This window comes from Eumetopias jubatus, unplaced genomic scaffold (assembly GCF_037043125.1).
Source record: "Eumetopias jubatus isolate StellerSeaLion01/CBP00866 unplaced genomic scaffold, mEumJub1_p1.0 scaffold_10, whole genome shotgun sequence".
Lineage (NCBI taxonomy): Eukaryota > Metazoa > Chordata > Mammalia > Carnivora > Otariidae > Eumetopias > Eumetopias jubatus.
The window spans coordinates 128,047,286-128,071,526 of NW_028274816.1; the positions used below are offsets into that span (position 1 = coordinate 128,047,286).

Genomic DNA, 24,241 nt, shown 5'->3' on the forward strand with positions numbered 1-24,241 from the left:
TTGCCAGAGGCTGGGAGAGGGAGGAAATGGGGAGTTAGTGTTTAATGGGCACAGTTTCAGTTGGGGGAAAATGAAAAAGTCCTGGAGATGGATGGTCGTGATGGCTGCAAAACAATGTGAATGTATTTAATGCCACAGAACCATACACTTAAAAATGGTAAATTTTATATTACGTATACTTTAAAAACTACAACTTAAAAAAATGGAATGAGCCTGTTTTAAATAAAACTTTAATTAGAGGAAAACCCCCCTCCTTGCTCCTCCCCCTCTCTGAAATCTGGTATAGCCATTTTCCATCTTCTGGCACACTGACAACATAAGGAAGAACAGATTAAAGCTATCGGTGGACCAAAAGCTGCACTCTGACCCTGGTACATTTTGGAGCAAAAAGCAACCTACCCAGGCCTGTAGTTACTCTTTGACTTCATGGTCTGATTCTCAAGGCCAAAAACTATCTTGGACTCCATGCGAGATTCTGAGTTAAAGGAAGGAACACCAAAGCCTCTGTTTAGTCATCTGCTTATGGGTTGGGCCCTCCAGGAAACAGAGTTGACTCTTAGTCTAGAAGGCTAAAACTTACCTTATATCAAAATGTAAGCCAGGGGCAAAACACAAATTCCAACATTAAGTTCCATGTCCACAGGACTTCAATGTTCTCACAGGGAGGACCCTGCTCATGTTTTGTAATCCTGAAAGGCAGAACTGCCTGCTCTTTAACATTCAGTTAAACCTGAAGGCTAGAGGGAATGTAGACTGAATTCTGGGAAAAAGGTGTTCTTGGTGGGGGCCAACTGCATCCATTCTCTTGAGCATCAAGGGCCTAGTATCAATGCATTGGACAGATGATGTTATGTTTTCTACTGTGTTCATCATGATACTCCAAAAGAACACAGCTACATCCCCACCTAGTCAGGAGTAGCTAATCTCTCAGAAGCTAATCTCTTGACTCCTGGATGCTATGGAAGTGCTCAGACCCAACTCTGATATTCTTTATATGCTGTTTCCCAGAGTTAGACAGAAGGCGAATCACTGTAGATCTCTGCCTGTATGAAATGTTAAGTCTAAAGTAATAAGACAGGTTAAAAAAAAAAATCACAAATGAGTATCAGAGTAATTAGGGTATGTGGTAGTTACACCTCATACCAAGGCGGTGAAATACTCTTCCCCCCAGCTCGCAAGCCCAGATCTCACTTGAGTATGGAGGACTTTTTTTTTAATATCCATAACCCAGCTGTGACACTTCCTTCCACCTCTACCTGTACATCTGTTTCCTACAGAGTGCTGCTGCCGCAAGTGAGATGCGTGAGGCTTCTGTAGATACTGGGGAACAAGATGGAACAAAAATGCTTCACACCTGGCTCCCAAATTACAGGAACGCTGGACTGGGGCCAACATAAGCTGGCACAGCACCAGCTGAAATGGACATCAATTAAGGAACCTGTCATCTTTCAAGACTGCAGGGTCTTTTTTCACTCTATGATCCACACTGCTCCACAAACCAGCCGGGGCACCACTGGTAGAGTTTTCCAGATGGGATCATTTCCCTTAGATTCCACACTTGCAGATTTATTGCAGAACTTGTTTTTAACCCCTCCCTTTGTTGTTAAAGCCTGAACTATTATTCCACATTACAATTTTATCTTTAATTAAATTTATTTGTCCTTAGTAAAGTGAGAAATTTGTACCTACATGAGCAGACACAGTTTTAAGCCTGCCTAAAAGATGTTTTGTTTACAAAAAGGCATTCAAATAACTGAGATTAGTGAACGGTCAGAAATTCTTCTCTGTATACATCACTCCTACTGGGGTCAAAAGCCAGAAAGCCTCGACCAGACTACATTATCCTGGAGAAATGGACAGACCTCTGGGACTAAAGCAGGCCTCCTCTGACCATCGCATGCAGTGTTAGTGATCCATGTCATGTGCACAAAGAAACTCTGCTCGTGTGTAGTCAGTGGCAAATGTTATTTAAGAAACATACCTTAAGAGTGTCATCAATTAAAAAGGGACAAGAGTCTGGGAACAAGCCCAGCTGATGAGGAGGATCACAGAAGTGTAGCTCACCATCTTTGCCAACATGCTCGGCGTGTCGCTCTTCCTGCTTGCTGTTCTCTGATCACTACGTGGCTGTCAACAATCCCAAGAAATAGGAATGAAAGTGGTGCTTTCTCTGCCCCAGGGTTCCAGGACAGAGTCTGAGGCAAGATGGAGGGTGGGAGGGGCTTTTACACTTCATCGCTCCGCCCATCACAACATGCAAAAGCAACTACACCTGGATCTTTCCAAACAACTTTTATTTCCTCAAAGTCTTCCTTAACCTTATAGAACAAGAAGGTGCCACTAAGTAAGGGCCAGTATAGAGGCTTTCTTTTCTACTTCCTCTTCCCAGTATAAAAATATAGATCTATTTTCTTAAAAAGTGACAAGATTCCACATAATACCTTTTCTTGACTTTTGTCCAATGGGGCAGGACCTATTTTCTCCACTGTACCTAAGTGGGCTGCCTTGCGGAAAAAACTCCATGCAACATGAAAGAGTACCATGATAAATAAATATCTCATCCACATTTAATACATGTTCTGAGAACTGAATTCCATTGCCTAAGGGGGCTGCCTGTTGCTGCCAATTTGCTTCTCATGGCAGAACCCTGTGTGGCAGAGCCCTGACTAGGCTCTGCCGATGCTTGTTTGGAAAAGAGTCCAGCTGGAGATGAAAGAAGCTCTTCAAAGGGGGTGACTCCTTGGAGGCTATCACTTTAGGGCTTGGGAATGATTACTTATCAAAAACGCCTTCAGTCTGGAATATATTCTGGGCAAGAAGCTGGCTTGCCCTCTCGGGTGTTCCACTGGGGTCTGCAGAGCTGGAGAGGCCACAGTAGATTTGGAGTGATGGCAGAAACTGAAGAACCCAGTTGAAGGTAAGAGCCCTAAATCCACATCGTAGGTGGGGACAGGAGAGAGAGAAGGAATTTAAAAAAGCTTCAGACATCCGTCTGCACAATTCAATCTTGGCCCACCCTTCTCCCCCACCCCCCCTTTAATTTTAAATAAACAGCTTCAAAAGGGGTGGTCCTCACATTTTTCTGCTGACTAAGGTCTCGATTTCCTTACTTTCCTCTACCAAGACAGCCTGAAACCTCTAGCTCTCAGCATCTAATCAGTCAAAACCTAGTCTCTGAAGTAAAAGGACTTGCAAGCTAGATCAAGAGAAAATATTTGTGACACATATATAGCTGACAAAGGACTTGCAACCAGGTTATATAAAGACCTCTCAAAACTCAGTAAGAAAATAAACAATAATACGCAAACAATAAATCATGGAACACTACATCAAAAACTAATGATGTGGACACCTGGGTGGCTCAGTTGGTTAAGCAACTGCCTTTGGCTCAGGTCATGATCCCGGAGTCCCAGAATCGAGTCCCGCATCGGGCTCCCTGCTCAGCAGGGAGTCTGCTTCTCCCTCTGACCCTCCCCCTCTCATGCTCTATCTCATTCTCTCTCTCAAAAAAATAAATAAAATCTTTAAAAAAAAAAAACTAACGAGGTAGTGTATGGTGGTTAACATAACATAAAAAAACCAAACAATACAATTTAAAAATAGGCAGAAGATTTGAAGTCACTTTACCAAAGATATACAAATGGCAAACACATGAAGAGAAGCTCAACATCATTAGCCATTAGTGAAATGCAAATTAAATCTGCAATGAGGTACCTGTTTTTTGTTTTTTTTGTTTTTTTTTTTTGAGGTACCTGTTAGAATGACTTAAAGCAACAACGACAACAACAAAATGTGGAATCAAGTGCTGGCAAGGATGTGGACAAACTGGAATTCTCATACACTGCTGGTGGGAATGCAAAATGGTTATAGCCACTTTGGAAAAGTTTGGCAGTTTCTAACAAAATTAAGCATACAGTTATCAAATGACCCATACACCTATCAAATGACCCATACATTCATATCTAGGTATTTACCCAAGAGAAATGAAATCATAAGTTCACATAAAAACTTATACATGAATATTTGTAGTAGTTCTATCCATAATCACCCAAACTGCAAACAACCCAAATATTCAACTGGTGAATGGATAAGCAAATCGTGGTCTATCCTACAATGGAACACTACTATGCGACAAAAAAGCATGGATTAGTGATCTAGGCAACAAGGATGAAAAATGCATTATGTTATAATGAAGCCTCAAAAAGCTAACTGCTGTATGGTTTAATTTATATGACATTCTGGAAAAGGCAACGTCATCCCTATGGCAGAAAAAAGACCAAGGTGACTAGGGGTGGAGAGAGGGGTTGGTTGCATGAGGGAGTTTTTTTTGGATGATGGAAATGCTCTGTATCTAAATTGTGGTGATGGTTACATGTTTGTCAGAACTGTATAACAAAGAGTGGATTTTAATGTGTGCAAGCAAACAAACAAACAAGTTTGGGTCTCTCGGGAAGGGAATGAACTAGAGAGACATCGCTGCACTCCGTGCTCAGGGATACCTGGGAATGCATATGGCTAGAGTGTGACAGGGCTGACACAGAGCCTCTTTTCACCCCGAAATTGTAGGCAATATTAAAACAGACCCAGATTTCTGTTGAAGTAAAAGGAACTTTATACTCTTTGTCCCCCAAACTTTTCATTGTTGCAGAGACAATGCAATCTTCTTTATACAGATAGAAAGATATCAACTCCTGGCCTGGTTTTCCTCCTCCCCTTTCCTTTCCTGTTTCATTTGGGCAGAGATCTCTGTTTCTACAATGGGCAAAGTATATGCAAGTTTAAAAATCAAGAGGGAAATCAGAGATTTAGGCTAACTGCAGACCCCTTGGTCTAAACGGGTTAATGTGCAGAGCACCTACTAAAAGTAAATCCTGAAACCTTTTTTTAAAATAATAAACACCTTCCAAACTCTAATTAAAAGTATTCTCCAGAAATCTGTCATGCTCTCAGTGAGTGAAGTCAAAAAACATAAAGTATACCTGTAAAAATAGAATTTCTTTTAAGGTCATCATTATTTAATAGTGAAATGATGGGGATGGGCACCTCCGAAGGGGCAATATTTTGAAAGAAAAATGATACCTCTTATAATGTGGTCACAGGTCCATAGGGAGTGAGGGGGTCGAGTGGCTAAAGATGTGTGTTCCATCAGTACCTGGAGAGCTGTGAAAACAGTCAGCTTGGAAAAGAGAGCATATTCCCACTCTCATTTTAGTAGCTTATCTTCACACCTCTGCTTCACAGCTTACTCCTTCTAGTACTTCTTGGGTGCCTCAAGCGAGAAGAAGGAAATGGTACTTGGAAACTAACTAAACCAGAAATTTAGCTCCTACCTTCGAAGAGCCCAAGCATGTAGGGATACGCACACATACAAATGCAGAGAAAGAGCTTTTTCATTTAAATGGAGGAAGCTGCCATGTCTACCTCTATAAGCAAAAATATTAATCATCCACCGTCTGGTTTTAATCCACACGCTCCTGATCCTGCATCTGAATGTATTGTTATCAGGGGAAGGAGCATTTCTGCTCAATCTTATTCACCAGCCAAAAACCTGAAAATGTGAAAACCACATTGGTGAAGTGCCTTCTTGGGGACCCAGAAAACTCTGAGCTGCTGCTTTTTTATTGTTTTCTTTCTTTTAAAAATGATGAACAAATGTGAATTTCAGAGGGTCTGGAGGGGGAAAAAAAAGAAACAGCTCAAGTTACAGGTCCCTCATATCTTGAGTGACAATGTCCTCAGGGAAATTAGCACTTTCTCTTCTCTATTTCCCAAAGGGGATCCAGCCACACAACCTGATTGATATCAGCCCATCAGAGACAAGCTTGGGCATCCAGGTGCATCCCTTATGAGCATTTACAAATGAAATGGCAAGCCCAAACAGTAAGCCTTTGCCTCTGGTCTCTGTTCTTCTGGTTTGTGCTTTGCTAGCAGTAAAAGCAGGGACTGATACACCATCTGAATGAGTCTAAGCATGCTTCTCCCACTGTCCGTGCTGGAGACCCTTTCCTCTCCTCAGGTTTCCTAAAAAGGGTCTCCAAGCTAGTATGTGGGCTTGAGTGCCTTCAAAGCCATTAGTCACCACCCTTGCAGCCTCACTCCAAACTGCGAACGGGGCCACCCGTGACACAAAAACTCTGGCAAGATTAGAGGATAGCAAGAGCAGAAGAAACCACAATACGCCTGAGACTCCCAGGAGAACAATGACTAGTGCTGGTGGGGAACAGACTGACAGACAGAGCAGACAGACTCTAACCAGGCCTCACTCTGTTTTCGATGCAACACAAATGTTTTCCATTAGAAGTTCCCTGCCCCACAAACACTCATACATGTGGCTATGAAATCCACATACTTAACTTCTGCTTTTCTGGCACTCTGACCCAACTACCTATCCTGTTCCTCTGGAACAGAGCAAAGTTGAGAGAAAAGAGATTCTAGTACCCCCAGCACAAAGGTAAGGGGAAGAGAGTCAGAATCAGATGCATGCTTACTAAGTACTACCCAACATGAGTATGACTGAGCAAGCTAAAGGGGAGGGAGAAAACAAGGACGTCTCTTTTGCCAAGAGGGAAACAAGTACTAAAGTTTGGCTCTACTTTCTAGTAAAGTCTGCAGCTGATCTTCATCAGGAGGTGTCAGTCGCCATTAAAAGCAAAACAGGCAAAAACCTCAGAAAACTCATTACAAAGCCTGCAAAATTCCAGTACTCAGAAAACAGAATATAGGCTGATCAGTAACCCATGTTTCAAACACTCTGAACGAGCCGAGTATCACAGCTGTGAGAAGCCGAACCAGAAATCTTTACAGCGTCAGCAACCATCCTCCCACCGTCTGTGGGACCCGGCCCAAGCTCATTTCTAATCACAGAGGTAGGGACATATGGCTGTGTGGCTAATTAATCTCCACCCTTAAAAAAAAGGAAGAAGAAAACTATAAACAAGTAAGAATTCAAAAGAACAATTAAAAAAAAAAAGAATGAACATTGAAAAGAAAGGAAAAAGTGAATTTTTAAAATGGCATGTAAGAAATAAAAGGAAATCCCCTATTCAGGCAGCTCTGGAGTTCCCTAATTGCACAAGAGCAAAGGACACCCCCCAATGTGGATGCCTTATTAAGCAATTGCTCAACCTACACGCATTGTGCAATTCTAACCCTCTAAAGCTTCTTGCTGCACATGTGCAAACCACGTTTTCCACTGCACTCTAGAATTAGGAACAGTTTCTCATTTTTCTCTTCTTCACTTTAGGGGGGCTGTGTGCATGAGGGAAAAAAATCTACTGCTAGATAAGCATTCACTACAAATGAGGTTTTACATTATTTCATCTGGTTATTTCTGAGTTTACTCGTAGTTAAGAAACATTTGGATTTACTCTTAGGCAGCTAAAGATTCATTTTTCCTGTCACTGACAATAATGATATCACAAAAAATTGTCCACGAAAACATCGAACCTTCAAAAGCCTTTGTTCCAAATGGTTGCTATTCTGGAATATCTGGAGTACTTAAAAGTAGCAGTCCCTACTTTGCAGCCAAAATTCCAGTGGAAGCCTGGGTAAATCACAGTGTGTCTTATTAATCACAAACCTTTCTTTTTAGAGAAATCTAGTTAAACAATCAACAAGAATGATTAATAGGTGTATACAAAGATGAAGAAAGCATGACAAGAAAACCCAAAGGTCATGCAGGAAAAGACAGATTTGACTTCATAAAAATTTTAAGTTGTACACTGTAAAAAATATAAAGATTATAATACTAGCTACAAACCAGGAGACAATATTTGCAACATATAAAATAAAACTATTGGGGCGCCTGGGTGGCTCAGTCGGTTGAACGGCTGCCTTCGGCTCAGGTCATGATCCCAGGGTCCTGGAATCAAGCCCTGCATTGGGCTCCATGCTTGGCGGGAAGCCTGCTTCTCCCTCTCCCACTCCCCCTACTTGTGTTCCCTCTCTCGCTGTCTCCCTCTCCCACTCCCCCTACTTGTGTTCCCTCTCTCGCTGTCTCTCTCTCTCTCTCATGTCAAATAAATAAATAAAATCTTAAAAAAATAAAACTACAGTGTTTACAAACTCCTACATATCAATAATATGTAACAATATAAAAATGAGCAGGGCCATAAACATGCAAGTCAGAATGGAAGAGATATAAACAGACAGTAAATATACAGAAAGATCCTTTATTCCACTAGTAAGCAAATTCAAGTTAAAGTGAGATGCATTTTTTAACCCAGAAAATTAGCAGAAATTAAAAATATTGGTATAATATATAGTATTTGTAAAAGTATGAAGAAACAGACACTTGTATACTGTCATGGGAGTGTAAACTGGTATAATCATCTCAGAGAGCAATTGGCAGTATTTGTAAAAACAGTAAAATTTGTGTATCTTTTGATAAAGGAATTCCACTTGTAGCTATCTATTCTAAAAGAACAAGTCTTATAAATATACAAGGATTTAAGTACAAGAAAGTTCATTTTAGTACTGTAATAACAAAAATTGGACATAACTAAACAGCACCTTAAAGACAGAGAGTGGGAATGTATATTGGTGCAGCCATTACAGAAACCACTATGGAGGTTCCTCAAAAAATTAAAAATAGAACTACCATACAATCCAGCAATTCCACTTCTGGGTGTTCATCTGAAGAAAATGAAAATATCAATCTGAAGAGATATAAGCACCCTATATGTTCACTGCAGCATTATTTACAACAGCTAAAATATGGAAACAACCTAAGTGTCCATCAGTAGATAAATGTATAAAGAAGGTGTGATGTATGTATACAATGGATTATCATCCAGCCATGTATAATGAAATCTTGCCATAGCAAAATGAGAGAAAGACAAATTACTGTATGATTTTACTTATATATAGAATCTAAAACAAAACAAATGAAAAACAAAACAGAAACAAACTCACAGATACAGGAAACAAACTGTTGGTTATCAGAGTGATGAGGGGTTGGGGGGAAGGTGGGTGAAACAAGGTAAAGGGGATTAAGAGGTACAAACTTCCAGTTATCAAATAAATAAGTCACAGGGATGAAAAGTACAGCATAGGGAATATAGTCAATAGTGTTGTAATTACTTTGTATGGTGAGAGATAACTACACTTGTCATGGGGATTTCACAATGTATAAAAATACCAAATCACTATGATGTACACCTGAAACTAAGAGGACACTGTGTGTCAATTATACCTCAATAAAAAAAGATGGATAAATTATATCTATAACAATGGAATATGATGCAGCTTGAAAAAGACTGGCATAGATTTATACATACTGATTCAGAAATAGTTGCAAGGTGTGTGTGTGTGTATATATATATATATATATATATATATATATATATAAAGCTAAAAAAGAGTAATGTATACACAACATGCATTTTTATTAGAAAAGTTAATATTCGGTATATGTATGTCTGCAAGAATGGTTACCAGACTGTTATTAGCAGTTTTTGCCTGTTTTGCTTTTAATGGCGACTGACACCTCCTGATGAAGATCAGCTGCAGACTTTACTAAAGTAAAAGCAAATTTGGGAGGAGGGGCTGGTAGTCTTATATTCTACAGTTCTATATGATTTTAATACTTCAGATAGTAGATTACTTCTGTAATTAACAAATAAAGACAGCTCTGTTTCTCAGCATGATGGAGTAGGTGGTACTGGACTAGTCCTCCCACTATAAACAGCTATAAAATATCTGAGGTAACTGCTTGTAGGCAGTGGACAACAGGCAGTGCAAGACTGTGATCCCTAAAATACCAAACTCATTGAGAAATAGTTCAGATTTGTGGTTACCAGAGGTGGGGGTAGGGAGAGGGCAAACTAGAGGAAGGTGGTCAAAAGGTGCCAAGTTCCCGTTATAAGACAAGTACTAGGGATGTAATATACAACACGATGACTACAGTTAACACCGCTGTATGATATATCACAAGAAAATTTTTTTCTTTGCTTTTTATTGCATCTGTATGAGATGATGGGTATTAACTAAACTCATTGTGGCAATAATTTTAAAATATATGTAAATCAAACCATTATTTTATTAAACATATACAATGATGTATGTCAATTATTTCTCAATACAATTTGGGAAAAACATTAGAAATATTTTATGATTAAAGTTTGTTCCCCTTTCATGAGAGGAAAAAAAGACTGTGCTCTCTGAGAGAAGAGAAATTCATAAAATGAACCCATGATCACTCAGTCCTCTGCTTGGGGATAATTTTCCAACCATGACACTGAAATCTGAGTCCCAAGGAAATTATGGTGCTCCTGATGAGCGGAAGAGGCAGAGGCAGAATTTGAGGTAGCTGAAGGGGATGGAATCAGCAAGTAGGGAAATGGACAGGAAGAAGTTGTACAAAGAAAGGGCATAAAGTACATGTGAGAATCTTCAGTGAATAAGGGGATAAAGGCTGGAGTGTACATATGCAGCCAAGACCACCAGAGGCTGACCAAAAGGCAGCTGCTACAGGGCTAGGGGGAACAGAATGAGATAGTAAAGATGCAGCAGTGGTGCGGAAAGAGCACTGACTCAGGATGGGGGAGTTGGGAGTTCCAACACTGCTAGAGTGAAGGTTTTAGCACCTTGTTAACACCCCTTGGCAACCATCTGAGACTCCAGAGGAGCCACACCCTAGAGTGAGAGCTAATCTAAACTGCATTCATAGATCCTAAAAACCCAGCCTAAAACAAAGTCTGCAGGGAAGACAGAGCTTGGAGGTTGACATGTTACTGGGGCTTGGGAAATATCCTAGGTTTCTATGTAGCTGCCCTCAAAATATGTAAAAACCAAGCCTACAGAAGTTCAAGATGATCAAGCAGAAATTTAACTGCCAGTTTAAAAAAAAAACACAGAGGAAGGTAACAAGATCCAGAATCTAACAAACGATCCAGTGTCCACTGACTGTAAACAAAAATCATTAGACACAAGAAACAGGAAAATGCAATCTACATTCAAGAGAAATCAAATGTTAGATGGCCCACGTCGGGATTGGCAGGCAAAGATTTTAAAAGCAGCTATTATAAATATGTCCAAAATATTAATAAGAAGGATGTTCAAAGAATTAAAGGGAAATATAGCCTTAATGAGTAAACAAATAGGGAATATCAGCAGAGGAAAATAAATTATAAAAAAAGAATCAAGTAGAAATCCTTTTTTTTTTTTTAATTTAAAGATTTTATCCATTTACTTGACAGAGAGAGACACAGCAAGAGAGGGAACACAAGCAGGGGGGAGTGGGAGAGGGAGAAGCAGGCTCCCCGCGGAGCAGGGAGCCCGATGCGGGGCTCGATCCCAGGACCCTGGGACCATGACCCGAGCCCAACGACTGAGCCACCCAGGCGACCCTAGAAATTCTTTTTTAAAAAGATTTTATTTATTTTAGAGAGATTATTTTAAAGATATTATTTATTTATTTTAGAGAGAGAGATGGAGAGAGCATGCGTGGGAAGGGGCAGAGGGGGTAGAGAGAGGGAGAGAATCTCAAACAGACTCCACTGAGTGCGGAGCCCTACGCAGGCCTCAATCCCACAACCCTGAGATCACAACCGGAGCTGAAACCAAGAGTCCAAGACTCAACTGACTGAGCCACCGAGGTGCCCGCCAAGTAGAAATTCTTAAACTGAAAAGCAAAAGAGCAAAATAAAAAATTCACTGGATAAACATTATATTGAAAATGGCAAAGAAAGAGCCCATGAACGTAAAGACAGATTAATAGAAACTAAGTTATCTGGGGGCACCTGGGTGGCTCAGTCGGTTGAGTGTCTGATTCTTGGTTTTGGCTCAGAAGGTGATCCTATGGGGTCCTGGGATGGAGCCCTGAGCCGGCTCCATGCTCACCAGGGAGTCTGCTTAGGATTCTCTCCCTCTCCTTCTTCCCCTCTTCCCACTGATGTATTCTCTCTTTCTCCCTCTCTCTAAAATAAATAAGTCTTAAAAAAAAAATAGAAACTAAGTAATCTGAAGACTAGAGAGAAAAAAATACTAAAGATAAACAGAGCCTCACTTATGTGTGGGACTATTTAAAAATGTCTAACATATACATAATTGGAATTCCAGAAAGAGAAGAAAGGGTAAGTAGGGTAGGAAAAAAAGAATAATCTCTGGAAGATATCCCAAATTTGATGAAAAACACCAACTTACAGATCCAAAAGGGTCAGTGAACATCAAGCAGAATTAATGTAAAAAGAATTACACCTATGCACATCCCAATCAAACTTCTGAAAACCACAGATAAAAACAAAATATTCAAAGCAGACTCCCCCCAAAAGATACATTATATACAGAGAGGCATATGAATGCTGATTTCTCCTGAGAAAACAGTGGGTGCCAGACAATAAGAGAAACACATTTTGAAGATGCTGAAAGAAAAAAACTTCAATCCAGAATTCTATATCTAGTTTTTTAAAAAAAATCTTTTAAAATCAAAGATAAGGGGGGGTGTGGAGAAAGAGACATTTTTAGATAAACAAAAGCTACAGGAATTTGTCACCAACCACCTGCTGTGTCCTTTAGGCTCAAGAGAAATGATGATCACCTGGAAACTTAGATCTACTGAAAACAATGAAAAGCATGGAAAGCACCAGTAAATAAGTAGATAAATATAAAAGTTTATATTTTCTTGTTTGTAATTTACTTAAAAGATAACTATTTAAGTAGAAATAATAACAGGGTACGGTAGGGTTTATACCATATGAAAAGCCAAAGAGAAGACAAATGCACTAAATAAGAGGGAATGGGTAAGTGGAATTCTACTATTTTAAGACGATCACATTTGTAAAGCAGGAGACAGGAAGCAAAGGTGTGAAGTGTAAAAGGGTTAAAATACACTCTGAAAAGGTAAGGATGCAAATCATTAGCCCTAGAACAACTGGGAAAAAAAATTTTTAAGGGTATTGTTAAGAAGGAAAAACAAAGATTTCTTAAAACAGAAAAAGCACTAATCATCAAGGAAAATTTAAAAGACCCAAATTTCATCAAAATTAAAAACATTTGCTTTTCAAGATTCTGTCTTAAAAGAAATTTAAAAAGCTAGCCATACACTGTGAGAAAATATTCACAGGATACATATCTGGCAAGGATTTGTGTCCAGATTATATAAAGAACTTTCACCAACTCTATAAGAAAACATCAATATCCCAAATTTTGAAAATGGGCTGCGAGGGATTTGGACATTTCCCAAATGAGGACCTATAAATTGCTAATAAACACAAGAAAAGATGCTCATCATTAATTACACAAATGCCAATAAAGCTAAAATGAGACCACTTCACACTTTACTAGAATGGCTAAAATTCTAAAGACTAGAAATACCACATGTTGGCAAGGATGTGTAACAACTAGAATTCTCAAGCATTGCTAGTGGGAATATAACACGGTGCAATCACTTTGGAAAATAGTTTGGTAGTTTCTTTAAAGTTAGCAATATACTTATCATATGACTGAGCAATTCTACTTTCAGCTATTTACCCCCAGAGAAATGAAAACATATGTCCTTAAAAAGACTTGTACATTAATGTTCACAGCATCTTTATTCAAAACAGCCAAAGAATAAAAACCCAAATGTCAAAACCCAAAGTGAACGGATAAACAGACTGTTACATATCCATATAATGGAATACTGCTCATCAATAAAAGGAATGAACCATGGAAAAACACAACATGCATCAATCTCACAGATACCATGCTGAGTGAAAGAACATACTGTATGATTCCACTTATATGAAATTCTAAAACAGGTAATACTAATCTATAAGTAAGAATAATTAGGGGCGCCTGGGTGGCTCAGTTGCTTCAGCATCTGCCTTCAGCTCAGGTCATAATCCTGGGGTTGAGCCCTACGTTGAGCTCCCTGCTCAGCAGGGAGTATGCTTCTCCCTCGCTCTCTCCGCACACCCCTCCCCACACACCCCTCCCCCGGCCCCACTGGTGCGCTTTCTCGAATAAATCTTTTTTTTTTTTTAAGATTTTATTTATTTATTTGTCAGAGAGACAGAGAGAGAGCACAAGCAGGGGGAATGGCAGGCAGAGGGAGAAGCAGGCTCCCTACTGAGCGGGGAGCCCCATGAGGGATTCAATCCCAGGACCCTGGGACCATGACCTGGGCCAAAGGCACACGCTTAACCAACTTAGCCACTCAGACGTCCCTAAATAAATAAAATCTTAAAAAAAAAAAAAGAAGAATTAGATTGGTAGTTGCCTAGGATGGGGAGCGGGACTGGGGAGATTAACTGCAAAGGGGAACCTGGAACATTTTGGGGGATGGTAACATTATATATCTTGATTGCGTGGTCATTACTCAGGTATATATATACCACCAATACATTCAAATGTAAGATTTTATTGTATGTAAATTATATAGCAACAAGTTGATTAATAAAAGTAAAGGTATTAACTTTAAAATAGATTATTTTCAGATATCTAAAATTATAAAGTAAAAACATAATATTCTGTTACATATATGAGAATTACACTAAAGAAAATAAAGGGTGGGACAGGAAGTACGGAGGCAGACATTTCTGTCAATAGTTAAGTCCTCTCTCTAGGTAACATACTTCTTCCTCTTACCCATTTCAACTTTATTTTTTTTTTTTAAGATTTTATTTATTTGAGAGAGAGAGAGAGAGAGCATGAGAGGGGGAATGGTCAGAGGGAGAAGCAGACTCCCTGCTGAGCAGGGAGCCCTATGCAGGGCTTGATCCCAGGACTCCAGGATCATGACCTGAGCCAAAGGCAGTCGCTTAACTGACTGAGCCACCCAGGCACCCCTCAACTTTATTTTTTATTATGGCCCATATTTATTTAGTCTTGAGCCAAAGATGGTTTGTATGTATATCTGCAGACAGGCAGGCAAACTTCCATCACTCACCTTCAGGTTTTTATGTATCAGTTACCCCCATCAACCAATTCCATGAGTGCTTGTTCATCTCTAAGCAATCCTGCCTGCAAAGTCTGGAGCCCAAGGCATTGTCCTGATTTTTTGGTCCTTATAACGTTGCACTACTCTTAAGATTTTTTTGCTCTTGGGCACACCTCCAAAATGATGTAGATCATCCTGTGCATAAATTCAGTCCTCTTAGAGCACTCTCAAGGGTTTCCCAGAAATAAGTTCGCTCTCCAAAGACTCATATTGTAGACACTCAGCTATCTTTGGGCATTCGAAGATGTGAAGAACATTCAACTGAGAGAGAAAGCAGCAGATAAATTCAATCTGAGCATCCATTTCCCTCATATGAACTTTTACTTCTTTGTTCATTCTCAAGAACCATTATGGGAGATCAGATAATCTCCCTAAACCAGGTCAAGAATTCCCAAGCTCGGGACACCTGGGTGGCTCAGTCAGTTCAGCGTGTGCCTTCGGCTCAGGTCATGACCCCAGGGTCCTGGGATCGAGTCCCGCATTGGGCTCCCTGCTCAGCGTGGAGCCTGCTTCTCCCTCTGCCTGCTCTGCCTGCCGTTTCCTCCTGCTTGTGCTCTCTGACAAAATAAATAAATAAAATCTTTAAAAAAAAGAAAAAGAATTCCCAAGCTCCTGGTGATAAATCAAGCTCCCAGTGAAAGTAAAAGAACTGTCAAAGTTAAGAAGAGAACTGGAGGTATACCAAGAAATATTTGTTCAACCCCTCTACTACTGTACTTATATTTAATTAAGAGTGTGTGCTTTAAACTTGGATTGCTTGGATTTGATTCCTTCATTCTTACCTGTGTCATCCTGGGCAAGTTCTTTCATAAAGTTCAAATTCCCACGGGGCTTCTGCGACATTTAAATGAGATAACGTAAACATTAAAACAGTACCTAGCACATGATAAACACTCACTGAAAAGTCAGATGTTTTGCTCAGGGCCCTCTTGGGAAAAGAGATCCAGATATGTGACTCTTCATATATACTCTGGAAAAACATATTTTTTAGCATTCTGAATATAATTTCTTTCTGAAGAGCTTAGAAACCTGTCTGGCAAACATGGAGGCAAAGTATATGAACTCTTTGGTAATATGCCCTCCATTCCAAAGTTAAAGACAGAATGAGGAAGATTATTTATACCAGAAATCTTTATTATTTTTACCTGAGCCAAAATCTTTGCCTGATGACTACAACCCTGGCAGCCACCAAATTCCTAAAACCATTGGTTCTCAAAGTATGGAACCCGAACCATCAGCATCACCTGGGAACTTGTTAGAAATGCAATTTATTTCTGTCTCTCCCTCCCGAATAATCAGAAACCACTGGGTGATGGGCCCAGCAATCGGGTTTTTTTAACAATGCCTCCAGGTGATTCTGATGAATGCTAAAGTATGAGAATTATTATCCTAGAACAAAAAGAACACCTAGTCATTGACCTATGCATTGCATGAGCATAAAGATAATGGAATTCCACAAGGCCCCTTTGGGGAATTAGGTTTATAAATCAGGCAGTAACTGATAAATCTGAAAGTACTGGAGTAAACAGAAGCAGTAATCAGTAATTCTATAAATTTATAAACAATTAGTAAAGAGGTAAGAGGGAGCACAAAAAAGGTGAGAGAGGGCAACAGTGAGGCAGGCAGAGAGATATACACAATACAAACGGTCAGCGCCAAAGGGCCACTGGTGAAATGAATCATCAAACAAAGCGGCCCATCAAGGTATTTACTGCACTTCAAGCGAGAAGGGGAAAATTTTTTTATAACATTTGCTAGATAGAAACCAGAGGCCTTCTCAAAACACTACATAACTTTTACTAAGTTTATATCCGTACCAAGAGCTTCTTCCACTAAACAGGCAAAACAGAAAAAGAAAAGATACAGTTCACAGTTCATTTCTAAATATCTGTGCTGGACATGGTTTTTCTTTAGGTATCTATGGACTGATAGGGAAGTATGAGGAGGAGAAACTGACTCAAAGGGTGAAAACAAACAAAAGATCTTATCTAGCATGGTGACAAAGGAACATCCATGTTCTTATTACCTAAAACATAGAATGTTGCACCCCTCCCAAGTTTTCAAAAGTTCTCATCTCATTTAATATAAAAATAAAACACCGCTTGTACAAAGGCAACCAAAGAAAATTCAAAAGTTATTCATATGTAGCCATCACAGGGGCACCTGGGTGGCTCAGTTGGTTAAGCACCTGACTCTCAATTTCGGCTCAGGTCATGATCTCAGGGTCCTGGGATCAAGCACTGCATCAGGCTCCATGCTCAGAGGGGAGTCTGCTTGAGATTTTCTCTCCCTCTGCCCCTGCCTCTGCTCACACATGCACTCTCTCTCTAAAATAAATAAATCCTTAAAAAAAAAAAATCCATCACAAATCATTAAGAAAAAAATGGATGAGCATTCTAACAGTAAAATGGGCAACGAATACAAGGCAGTTTATAAGAAATGTAATACCAATAAGCACAAAAGCTTTTTTAAGATTTTATTTATTTGACAGAGAGAGAGAGCAAGAGAGGGAACACAAGCAGGGGGAGTGGGAGAGGGAGAAGCAGGCTTCCTGCCGATCAGGGAGCTGGATGTGGGGCTCGATCCCAGGATGAGCTGAAGGCAGATGCCTAACCAAATGAGCCACCCAGGTGCCCCTCCAATCATCCTTTTGATACTTTCTTTTTCTTGTCTTACTGTACTGGCTAGGACCCCCAACAAAAACTGAATGCAACTGGTAATTACCATCCTTGTGTTTTCTATTTCTTGACCTGCTTGGTGGTTATATAGTTCCTCATTTTGTGACAGGTCTTTTTGTTTAATGCATTTCCATATGTACATGTCATAACTAAAAAAAGTTAAAAAAGAAAAAGCAAGCAGCAAGAGAAGTAAACAATAAAGAGCCTGGCAAAATTCTCCAGTTTGGAAGGGTGTATTAGTTAACTATTGGTGCTGTAACAAATTACTACAAATTTAATGGCTTAAAATAATTCAATTTATTACCTTACAGTTCTAAAGATCAGAAATCCTAAAATCAAGGTGTTCACAGAGTGTTGTCAGTTTTGTCAGCTGACAAGGTGTTGACAGTGTTCTTGGAGCCTCTGTGGGAGGCTCTGTGCTTCCTTGTCTTTTTTAGTATCTAGAGGCCACCTGCATTCTTTGGCTCATGGTCCTTCCCCTTATCTTCAAGGCCAGCGCGTACTATCTCCAAATCTCTCTCACTGGGACCTCTAGTTCCGTCATCACATCTTTTTCTCATTCTTGACACTCCTGCCTTCTTAAAAGGACCCTTGTGATTACATTAATCACACCTGGGCAATCTAGGATCATCTTCCCATCTCAAGATCCTTCCTTAACTTAATCACATCTGGAAAGGCACTTTTGCCTTGCAAGGTAACATTCAACAGGTCTCAGGAATTAAGATGTGGACCATCTTTAAGGGGCCGTTATTCTGTCTACCACAAATTGTGAGGACATAGGGCAGATGCAGAACACCACTTGGAAGCTTTTTCATTGCTACAAATCAGTAGCACTCACAGTCAGCATTTCAGGGGTAAAATACCATACTAAATGGGAAGTGGCCAGGGGAACCTGGGTGGCAGGCACAGTTGGTTAAGTGTCCGACTCTTGGTTTCAGCTCAGGTCATGATCTCAGGGTTGTGAGATAGAGCTCCATGTTGGGCTCTGAGCTCAGTGCAGAGTCTCCTGGGGATTCTCTCTCTCTCTCGCCCTCCTCTTGTGCTCTCTCTCTCAAAATAAATAAATAAATCTTTAAATAAAGAGAAATGGCCAGAGAGTAGAATTTCCTCTTGACATGGCAGGCCACAGCTCCAGTGAGGAGGTCGGAAATTGTCGTATCATTTATATGAAATAGAGATCAGACACAGGAAACTAGCTCTGGTGTAGTAGCTCCACTATATACAGAGTAGCAAATGTAGAAAATAAATTCATTTATTAAGATTGCATATCACCTGGCCTCCTCCCCACTCCCTTCAGGGTTGTGACTTGATAATACAAACTTATACCAGCTGTAGACTTGAGAAGGAGATTTTTAAATAGTATTTGTAGACAAAGGAGGAATCCCATGAGAATCTACATAACCTATTTTGGAGCAGATATCAGACCTGAGGAAACCTTTCTTTGTTCAAAGAAATGTAACTGGCCAGAATCAGATTGTAGAAATCCAAGTTGGGGCCTATGAAAAAGATCTGCAACATAAAAAAGGGAGAACACAGCACAGAAAGAGATAGAGAAACAAAGCATATTTGCAGGGAGTGTGGGGAATGTCAGATGAAGAAGATAGTCTTAAAACTGAATTTTTAAAATCACAGACACTGTGAGGTAATGATAAAAGAAAAAGGACAAAACAAAGACAGATAAAACGGACCTGGATAAAAGGTGGGCAAAAATATAAAGGTTCTAGGATAACATAGGGAAGTAATGTAAGGAAACACACAACACAATAGCAGACTTAAAAACTGAATTAGAAGCAGTAAAAGGTAAGATAAGCATTCTAAAAATCTCAATCAATTCCAGAGAAGATAAACTTGAGAAGCTCTCTGACAATGCTGAGGCAAAGCAAAAAGAGATTAAAATGATGACAGAAAAAGAGATGTAGAAGACAGTGAAGAATAGAACAAACAGAACATTAACAATCAAGGACATAAGAGATGAAAACTTTTCTGGTCCAACATCTAAACAAATCCTCATACAATTTGAAATTTAGGATTACAAAAAGTTGTAAGTTACCCACTGTGGACCAAAAAAAGAGTTTGCCTTCAAAGGAAGAAGTCAGACTTTTCTCCAAGTTTTCCTAACCGTTAATGCAATGGGATAATGCCTATAGTTTTAAGGGGAAAAAAATGTTGACCTAAGCTAAGTTGCCATTCATGTGCAAGGGCAAAATAAGAACAATTTCAAAATGCAAGTGTTCAAAAGTAGTCACGAAGAATGTCCTTGGTGGATCATTCAATGAAAAGAGCAAAATAAGGAAAAGAATGCATACCACACTATCATTTTGATCATTTAGGTATATACATGTATAAACATATTTCGTTCAGTATAGAAGTAGTCTAAAAAGGTAAATATCAAATTGTTAACAGCAGTTACTCCTGGCAGGTGGTTTTTGACTGTATATTCTTGTGAATTATTTGATTCTTTCGCATGAGTACGTATATTACTACTATATTTTATAAAAGTCACTTTAATTTTTTTTTAAAAATTTTATTTATTTTTTGAGAGAGAGAGACACAGTGAGAGAGAGAACACAAGCAGGGAGAGTGGGAGAGGGAGAAGCAGGCTACCCACGGAGCAAGGAGCCTGATGCGGGGCTTGATCCCAGGACCCTGGGATCATGACCTGAGCCAAAGGCAGACGCTTAATGATTGAGCCACCCAGGCGCCCCTAAAACTCACTTTAATTTTTAAAAGACATCCAGGTCATCTTTGATGAAAATATTCTTCAGTGTTGGATTTGAATAACAGATGAATCAAAGCACATAATAAAAATGGGAAAGCCGGGACGCCTGGGTAGTTCAGTGGGTTAAGCATCTGCCTTCGGCTCAGGTCATGGTCCCAGGGTCCTGGGATCGAGTCCTGCATCGGGCTCCCTGCTCAGTGGGGAGTCTGCTTCTCTCTCTGTCTTTTGCTCCCCCTGCTTGTGCTCTCTGACAAATAAAAATCTTAAAAAAAAAAAAAAAAAGAATGGGAAAGCCATAGAGTATGATGGTGAGCACTGAAAACACTTAATATAAAATTAATTCTAAATGATTATTGTAAATTTAGAAACAACATGCAAGTGTGTGAAAAAGAAAATATTTGTAAGCAGTTCTAATTTTATATCTTAAATATGAGTCAATAGTTTTGGCTTTTTTTCTATTCTTGATGTTGATACTTTGAGAATAGAGGATCAACGTATGTTTTTTAATAAATTAGTTACTGGTAGGACTTAAAATATTTTCCATACCACCAAAGAACAAAAGCAGTATTTCCCCCAAAACTACATGTATGTGTGTACATATATATACATAGGCATGTATGCACGTGCCCATGTATACATATATATATATATATATATAGTATGTTTATCTTATATACTATATATAAGTATATAAAAAACATAAAACAAGAACAAAGCATATCCTGTATGGTCTAATTTTATGAAAAGAAAAGAATAAGTATACACATATAAGCATAGGGGGGAAAAGACTGGAAGGATGTAAACTATGCTATTAACACTGGTTAATTTTACGTGGTAGTTTGCAGGTGATTTTTATTTTTTGTGATTTTCTGTATTTTCCATTTAAAACATTTTGGGGTAATTATGTATAAAACAAACAACACTCCAAAAATGTCATTTAACAAATAAATAAGCAGACAAGCCAGGAGTTCCAAAAGTTGGACAATTTAAGCCCCATCTTTAACCTCAACAACTATTTAAGAATGGCAAAGTTTCCTAGGATCCCACATCCAGACAGAAAGCAAAGATGCCTATAAGAATGAATGGGACACAATGTCAGACTTAAAACACTGACTTATATAATGTGACTTACAATAGCAGCCCCACCATTGTATTGAAAAGTTCTTCACTTAGTTCTTGGTCAGACAATATGGAAAGGAAGACAAAGAAAACTATAAAAAAAAATCTACCCGGGGATGCTAGAATAAGCACTGCTTACATCTATTTATGACATAAATGCATTAGTACCATTAAATAACTAGAGCTTTAGGAAAGTTCTTTAGAGCCTAAGGAAAGACTACATATAGATCCTTGGTTAGTATCACCTATAGCTATACAGTCAGATGCACAGATTTTGAAGACAATAATTAAGTTTTTTTTTTTACATTGACTAAGGCACAACATGAACTGAACATCTTTCTCCTAAAACAGTTTCCTTTTCATCATTTCTCCTGTGTATGGGTTGTTGGGGTTTCAACGAGAAAATGCATGTAAAGAGTTTAGCGCAGTGCCTGGGACATGATTAGTGACTGCAAGAGCTTAACTCCATTATTATTACAGTTCAATTACTTTTTCAATCACTTATGCACTATAATGCGGCAAAGAAGACACGGAATTTTATTTGTTTTGCTTCCTTTCAGGATGGCTCTATTTTAACCACAAATTATTATAGAAAATTTCATACACATACAAAAGTAGAATACTATAATGAACTTAACCCACCCATTATTCAGATGTAATAAAGATCAATATTTGGCCTTTTTTTTCATTCATACTTCTATTCACAAATTATTTTTGAAGCAAATCCTAGACATCAAATCATTAGAACATGAGGGGTTTAAAAATTTATTTTTTAATTTTTCTTAAGTAAACCCTATGCCTAACACGAGGCTCGAACTCATGACCTTGAGATCAAGAGTTGCATGCCTGGGGCACCTGAGTGGCTCAGTTGGTTAAGCGTCTGACTCTTGATTTCAGCTCAGGTCATGATCTCAGGGTCATGAGTTCGATTCCTGTGTTGATCACTGAGTCAGGCTCCATGTTCAGCAGGGAGTCTGCTTGAAATTCTCTCTCTTCCTCTCCCTCTGCCACTCCTCCCCTCCCTCTCTGGAAGGAAGGAAGGAAGGAGGGAAGGAAAGAATTAAAGAATGAATGAATGAATCAACGCTATACCGACTGAGCCAGCCAGGAGTCCCAGAACATGAGGTTTTAAAGTACTACAGAAAAGGAAGGGTTCTAATCCTATACTTCCTGACTAGCTACATGACCTTGGGTAAGTAAATCACTTAACCTTCTGAACTTAGATGTCCAGCAGCCACACAATGAACCTAACTAAGATCACTTTCTTTGCCCTGGTTGGCTCTAATTGGTTTCAACATCTGTGATGTTTCTCTCAGAATGTAACCAGCTCCACTCTATTGCTTTTACCCTCATCTGTACTCTTTATTTTTCTTCTGGATAATTCCAATAGCAATCTGTTTTCTTACCTCTTGTTCATCACATACCCAGGTTTTTGTTTTTTTTTTTTAAGCTGAATACTAGTCCTGCAAGATGTTCAATAAATCAAAAAGATCAAGGGTGAAGCAAGTTTGGGAAAGACTGCAAAGGCTATTCTCACAGTACACTATATTAAAAGCTCTAGTAAGTCTTGCAGTATTGGATTCTGTTTAACATTACTTTTTTTTTATTTTTAGAGAGAGAGCAAGTGAGCACGCATGAGTGGGGGGAGGGGCAGACGGAGAGGGGAAGAGAGAGAAGAGCAGACTCCCCACTGAGCAGGGAACTCGATGATGCAGGGCTCAATCTCATGACCTGAGCTGAAATCAAGAGTAGGATGCCCAGCCGACTGAGCCACCTTGCTTAACATTACCATAACTTATATAATCACGAAACTCTTTTTCCTTTCACCTAACAATTAAGAACCTATAAAACTAGCGTTCCATAGAACATGCTCAGGAAATACAATGATATGTTAATGCCAAATCAGTGCTCCTTAAGCAATGCCTTCATTGGAATACTACCAGCTCAACAAGATTTCAAGAGTTCCTCCTTAATTACAGGTTCAAATTAACTTATATTGCTTCTCACGTTTGTACACGCCATAAACTGCCTCCCAAACTATGATGTTTGCCTTACAAGTCTGGATCTCTCTTGTTGTGTGTGCAACACAGTGTAATACAGACATGCTCAGTAAATGCCTGTTGAATGGGCATCAAGGTGGGACCAAACATGTGACCAATCTGGACCAGCACTGAAATTGCACATGTTGCTGCTACTGACAAGTCCTTGACATATTTTACATTTCTTGGTACTGAACACTAAAAGCTGGAGAAAATATCTATCTTTTTCAGACTTCTAAAAGGCCAAAGTTCCTAAAGATTCCCCCTGACAGGTCCATACTAATATTCTAGGTCAGCCATGGAGATGACCCATAGGACTTTATCATCATTTTTTCACTCTTCTCTTGAACCTCAGTCACCTCTTTCAAAAATAACAACAACAACAAAAGAACAAAGGTACTAATACCTACTTGGCAGGCTTATTGGGAGAGCTTAATGAAATACTATACAGAAGTACCTAATCCAGGGACCAATACATGACAGATATTGAAGAGATGTTATTTTTCTCTGCAATGGAGAATAAAGCAGAATAAAAAGAAAAGGAAGGGAACATGTCATACAGAGTAGCTAGGGAAGACCCTTCTAACAAGGTGACATTTAGAAGGGAATGAGAGAGCCACACAGCTCTCTGGGGACACAGTGTTCTAGGTTAAAGGGAAAGCAAGTGCAAAGACTCTCAGACATGAGTGCTTGGCTTGTGTGAAGAAGGGCAAGGATGCAAATGTGACTAGAGCATATTGGGTAGGAGGAGAGCAGTAGGAGCTGA

At 39.3% G+C, this 24,241-nt stretch overlaps 1 protein-coding gene across 4 annotated transcripts in view; it reads right to left on the reverse strand.

Annotated features, from left to right (window-relative positions):
* The window catches only part of SMG6 (SMG6 nonsense mediated mRNA decay factor), a 227,848-nt gene that overhangs the window by 87,067 nt on the left and 116,540 nt on the right, over nt 1-24,241 (reverse strand). The window contains exons 14-15 of one of the 4 annotated variants that reach the window (XM_028109090.2): nt 15,703-15,754; nt 2,280-2,926 (exon numbers count right to left, since the gene is read on the reverse strand). The exons of 1 other annotated variant lie outside the window; for it this stretch is intronic. In XM_028109090.2, the coding sequence (XP_027964891.1) occupies nt 2,751-2,926; nt 15,703-15,754 (228 nt within the window). In that variant the 3' untranslated portion in view covers nt 2,280-2,750. Of the gene's footprint in view, nt 1-2,279; nt 2,927-15,702; nt 15,755-24,241 lie in introns of those variants that run through there. 2 more of the 4 variants (XM_028109089.2, XM_028109091.2) reach the window with 2 other exon arrangements.